Source organism: Protomyctophum bolini (genome assembly GCF_963924005.1).
Source record: "Protomyctophum bolini genome assembly, chromosome: 15".
NCBI classification, from domain to species: Eukaryota; Metazoa; Chordata; class Actinopteri; order Myctophiformes; family Myctophidae; genus Protomyctophum; species Protomyctophum bolini.
This window is the reverse complement of record NC_137876.1, coordinates 17,874,544-17,880,543: the sequence shown is the minus strand read 5'-3', so window position 1 is coordinate 17,880,543 and position 6,000 is coordinate 17,874,544. Positions and strand designations below refer to the sequence as shown.

The 6,000-nt window shown below is 43.2% G+C and overlaps 1 protein-coding gene across 1 annotated transcript in view; it reads right to left on the bottom strand.

The window, feature by feature from the left end:
- The window catches only part of lck (LCK proto-oncogene, Src family tyrosine kinase), a 37,146-nt gene that overhangs the window by 11,461 nt on the left and 19,685 nt on the right, over nucleotides 1-6,000 (bottom strand). Inside the window, exon 10 of the mRNA XM_080784393.1 lies at nucleotides 1,640-1,712. Coding sequence (XP_080640519.1) covers nucleotides 1,640-1,712 — 73 coding nt within the window. The remainder of the gene's footprint in view (nucleotides 1-1,639; nucleotides 1,713-6,000) is intronic.

The following is a 6,000-nucleotide window of genomic DNA, read 5'->3' as shown; positions in this document are numbered from 1 at the left end:
ATCGGAACCCCGACCTCCCCAGTCTCAGGGCGGACACTCTAACCACAAGGCCACTGAGCTGGTATACCGTAGGGGCCGCTCAAATTATGATATGATTTATTTTTTTAAACAGGCAGGCAGGCAGGCAAAGGGAGTGACAAATAAACCCTCTTCTATCTTGAATCCTTTTGCCAGCATTCCATGGGGCGTCTTATACTGGTTAGTCAACAGCCAGAAGTGACGACTATTGAGTGACGGTTATATGATTTGTTTGTATATATTTGATAAACCATTTCCACAAGCGATTCCGCAACTGGTATATTGGACTGTTGCCATGAGGGCAACACAAAAGGTGTCGTCACGTCACACAAAAAAAGGTTGGCCTGCATGCACACCAGCTTGACAGAGGTTAACGCAGGCCAGCTATATACTTCTTGCCATGGCAGGCAATGTACATTTATATTTCCACTCATTGTGCAAGCACTTCAAAGGTTATGCCTGGTATAGGCAGTGGGTATGGGTATACACTCCACTCAATGAGCTTATATAAGGTCACTGCTGGTGCAGATTCTTAAAAACACACACACACACGGACAATTCATTCTGTCCATTTCTTGTGCAACCGGTGAAATAAGAGTCAGTGGCTTTGGTGGCACGACGATGTGTGAGTCTCGGGAGTTGAGAGAGATCATTTTAGATAACGAGCAGTCGTTCACGGAACGGCCTCTTGTCCAGATCAGATCACATCAGATGACCAGTGGTGGAAATTAACTAAGTACATTTACTTAAGTACTGTACACACGTTTGAGGTATTTTTTTTACTATACTCGAGTACTTCCAATTTCCAGTACTTTTACTTTTTTTATTTTGATTATTATTATTACGAAACATGCATTATAAACACTTGTAAATGTGCTGTTCAAAAATTGCCCCATCTACAAGTTCACAATGCGGCCGGATTTCAAAAAAGTCTTCCAGATATAAAAGGTTAATGCTCCACATGGAATATACACTTTTGGTTGTGTGGGGGATGTCACGATGAATTGATTTTCAGGGATATGCCCAAGATGAAAGTGTTGAAACAACGTACACAACACCGGACCAACGGAAGAAACACGGAATGGAAGGCGGCGCTCTTAGCACCTTTTATTTTGAAAAAATGAATGTCTCAATCTCAATATCCATGCCAGCTTGACAAAAGTTGTAATGGCTATATCCCTGAAGAAATTGTATCACATTGCTTTTATTGTTTATATTCTGATATGTCCCGGTCTATCGAGTCGTGCCACTTCTGAACATTCTGGGTTAAGAAAGTTCTCAAAGTTCAGCCATATAGTCTGATATTATCTGTTATACCGGGAATATTTAATTATACTATTATATGCCAACATCCGATTAGGTTAATTTTGTAAATGCCACGGAGACATCTGTGTCGCGCACACACGCGCGACACATTTGTGTCGCACGTGTGTGTGTGTGTGTGTGTGTGTGTGTGTGTGTGTGTGTGTGTGCGTGCGTGCGTGCGTGTGACTTCGGCCCGGTGAAGACAATAATGGACCTTGTTGATATAAAGAGGGTTGAATATTGTGCTGATGTGCAGCATATGGTGAAAGATGTATACAGAGATAGACGTATATTACAGACGGAGTGAATCACGTACCTGCGAGGCCATGTCTATAAGCGTGTTGATGGATAACATGCCGCCCTCTGTAGTTGTCAGGAAGTCCAGCAAGCTGCCTGCAAGACAATATATCTGTGTATTATTGTAAGTCCACCAAGCTGCCTGCAAGACAATATATCTGTGTATTATTGTAAGTCCACCAAGCTGCCTGCAAGACAATATATCCAATATATAGTGTATTATTGTAAGCCGGGGCTGACACGGTGTATACTTTGATGTGCTGGCCTGATTAACCCATTTCATCCTGACCTGAGATCAGATTCTAAAAATGTCTTCTATGTGTCAGTCAGTCGCTCTTCGACTTTTCGAAGCTTTTACAAGCTCGTAGCGCGCCACCGAGTGGCGCGCTACGAGCTTGTATAGGTCTGCTATTTTTAGAAAGATGGAAGAACGACTGACACAGAAACATGGATTTTTCAGAAAACTGTCAGGATGTAGAAGACATTTTTTAGAATCTGATCTCGGGTCAGAATTAAACACGTTAATGTCCAGCGTTTTCTTCTACTCGCGGTATTTCTCTGATCACAGACGCTGTTTGTGCTCAAATACATGTTTTTATGAAATGATAATATAGTAGCCATGAGTGAGTCATGAGAATCCTACCAAAAAATGAATAATGCTGCATTAAAAAAAAAAACCTTTGTTCAGAAACCTAATCATAATTTCCTCATATATAAAAAAAAAACCCACCCTTGCACATAAATAGATGGGCGATAGACCAGAATAGCTGTTTCAACCTTCGAGGACACAAGTTGGAACATCGAGACAGGATGTGTGGCTATAGCTGAGTGAGCATCGGTCAAGATGATGGCAAGGCCTCTCTGACAACTGGGCCAGCTGGTTCCGGAGGCTCTGTGTCACACTTTGATTAGGAGTTGCGACAGAACAATACCCCTACCCCCCCCAGACCCCTGCCCGGCCCACGCGCTCTGCCCCGAGGAAATGCCTTTTAGCCCAGTAAGACCGCGGGGAACGCATTCTAGTCTGTGTAACTTTTATTTTGCTTTTTAACTATACTCTATAACCGCTATTTTCGGCTTTGGCTATTCAAAAGTATACTGTAGCAGATCTACAAGCTCATAGCACAGCACGAAGTGACACCCTATATGAGCTTGTAGATCTGCAACGACAGAAAATAAATCGTGAAAATGTGAGAAAATCTTTGGACTTCAAATCCTTGCTTCTGTCCCTGAACGCCAAATACCTATCATTTTGGGGGACGTTGACATGAAAACGTTTGAGCACCACTCATATAATAGCAACATACTTTGTTTTTAAAAGAAAACTGTTTCGGATTCAGAGCAGGAGCAGGCAGGTCTTAATGGGTTAAGAAAAGACGAATGGCTGTGGCAGGCAGGCCAGAAGGACATTTACTCCTATCTCTCTCTCTCTCTCTCTGTCTCTGTTCCTGTCGCTGTCTGTCTCTCTCTCTCTCTCTCTCTCTGTCGCTGTCTCTCTCTCTCTCTGTCTCTCTGCCTCTGACTCAGTCAGGAAGCTCTCGTTTGAAGTGGTCGAGAGTCAAAGCAACATTAAGCCTTCGTCAAGGTCAGAGGAGGAAAAGGCAAGGATGGCCATGCCTATGTTATGTTCCATCTTTATTGTCTTCGCTAATAAACCCCCCCCCCCCCCCCCCCCCCAAAAAAAAACGGGGAGAGACGGCGATGATAGGAGCCTCCCCGAGCCATCCTTTCTCCTCCTGACAACAGACAGACAGAGGACGCCATTGTGTCCCCCGGGCGTCCACACACGTGGATCCCGGGGAACACAAAGGGACAAAGGGGACGGCTTCATGTGGAAAGCCGTTTTTTTTTTTTTTTTACTGGCCTCTCATAGACGGCCATAATACAAACACACAGGCTATAGTCACTGCGTGCTGTCGCCTCGCAAGCGTCTCCCCGTGTACTTTTGTAATTGTTCCTTGTCGTAATGTAAAGGAAACGTGACCCCCCCCCCCCCCCCCACCACCGAAGGGTTTAATCTGAAATCGATATAGAATAAGCGTATAGTATTGTGTGTTGATATGCCTTTAATATATTACAGCATGGATGTATAGTATAGGCCAGTATAGAGCGCCGCAGTCCCCGCCCCCTTTCAGAAAAGCGAGTGGCCCAGGAAGTGGAAGCCCCATGCATTCTCCCATCGGCACTTTTGATATAATGTATTTAAAGACGGTTACGCCGCGGACAAAGCCAATTCGGATCGTGACGAATCATGACAATGAACACAATATTTTGGGCCGATCAAATAATTTATAAGACGAAAAATAAAACAAATTGTGTTGTCTCCTGACTTTCTTTTCTTCTTTCTAATGATTTGATCGTCCCAAAATATTGTGTTCATTGTCATGATTCGTCACGATCCGAATTGGCTTTGTCCGCGGCGTAACCGTCTTTAAATAAATTATATTAAAAGTGCCGATGGGAGAATGCATGCAGGCTTCCACTTCCTGGGCCACTCGCTTTTCTGAAAGGGGGCGGGGACTGCGGCGCTCTATAGGGGATGAACGAGGCTGTGGCATTTGTCCCGTTGTGTTGGTCTTGTCTGTGACCCGACCTCCGACCCTTTGAAAGATATACAGTTAAAGGACAACTTTATTTTTTTTCAACTAAGGTCCATGTTTTAGGTTTGTTATTAGAGAAACTAAAAGGTGAGTGTTCATTTTCTTTCATTTGCTGCTTTCTTTTGTTTTTGGGATTTTAGCAGTTTTTGACAGGGGTGCGGGGGCATTCGAGCATGGGGCTAAATATGTGTTTTTTTTACAAAATATTATTGCAATTATTTTTTTTATTATTTACTATAGTCCTAATAAACTCCAAGAAATTACATCTGACCACAAAAGATCACAGGATCTATTGAATGTGACAAACTGACATATTGAGCCTATACACACAGTATAAGTCTTCCCCCAGTAGGCTACCTTCACATTCAGTAGATCCTGTGATCTTCTGTGGCCAGATGTAATTTCCTGGGGTTTATTAGGACTATAGTAAATAATACAAAAATAAATCACCATAACATTTAGTAAAGAAATACATAATATTTAGCCCCATACTCGAATGCCCCCGCCCCCCTGTCAAAAAGAGCTAAAATCCCTAAAACGAAAGAAAGCAGCAAATGAAAAAAAATGAACACTCATCTTTTACTTTCTCTAATAACAACCTAAAACATGAACCTTGGTTGAAAAAAACTTAAGTTGTCCTTTAAAGGAGAGAAACTGAATGCTGAATGGCCTCGTCCGAGCTGCGTCTGATGGCTTGAAGGGAGGGGGGATCTGTGTCTGTGTTCACTTTCTTGTCGGGAAATGTAGACTATTATGTAGGCCTACGGTAGTACAATTTCGTTTAAAATGTAAGTTAATAACACATAAACCCTGGAAATCGGCAATTAATTCTTTCCGTAGAGATTTCCAATTGTATTTATATTATTCTTTTAAGCCTAGATGATTAATGGCCATGAATCCTTTGATTCTGTGTTGTTGTTTTTAATATGTAATTGTATGATGTACTATATTTAATAAATACTCTTTGTTTAGCTTCTTTTTTTATCACAAAATCAAAGGTTTATTGGTCATCATGATTCACCAGGATTCTTAAGCCCAAACCACACCAAAGAAGTCGGGTCGGGACACGTTTTTCTAAGGTAACCCGACCCTTTGGTGTGGTTTGAGCTTTAGATGCCTTGATTATAGGCTTAAAACAATTGACATTATGAATATTTTTGGAAACCTCTACTCTAAACATTTTGATATTTGTTGTACGAAGACGTATATCGGGCTCCAGTGTTTCTTTCATGTGTATAGCTCTGTACGCGCGTGTGCGCCCAGATGTCATGCAGACTCTGGAAGTGAGCCACGCATCATCGGGGCTCGACGGGCGGTCTCAGTGAACAAAGAGTCGCTGGATACCACTCTCCTATTTTAACACCCCCATGCTGCTAATGGTGGAGACTTCCCCTAGTGGATATTAACACACTCTTATTTTAACACCCCCATGCTGCTAAGTGGCCTTGTGGTTAGAGTGTCCGCCCTGAGACTGGGAGGTCGGGGTTCGATACCCGGCCGGGTCATACCAAAGTCCCTGCGACATACTAGCGTCATGTCCAGGGGGTGCACTTGTACATCAAGCTGCCTCACGCTACAGAAACAGGAGATAGGCTCCTGCCCCTATGGGCCTCATGGCTCGGCAAGGCTACTTAAAAATGCTGCTAGTGGTGGAGACTTCCCCTCCTGGATATTAACACACTCTTATTTTAACACCCCCCATGCTGCTAATGGTGGAGACTTCCCCTCCTGTGCGTGACTCACTGTCAGAGAGCTGCCTGGAGGAAAGCAAGCGAAAGTT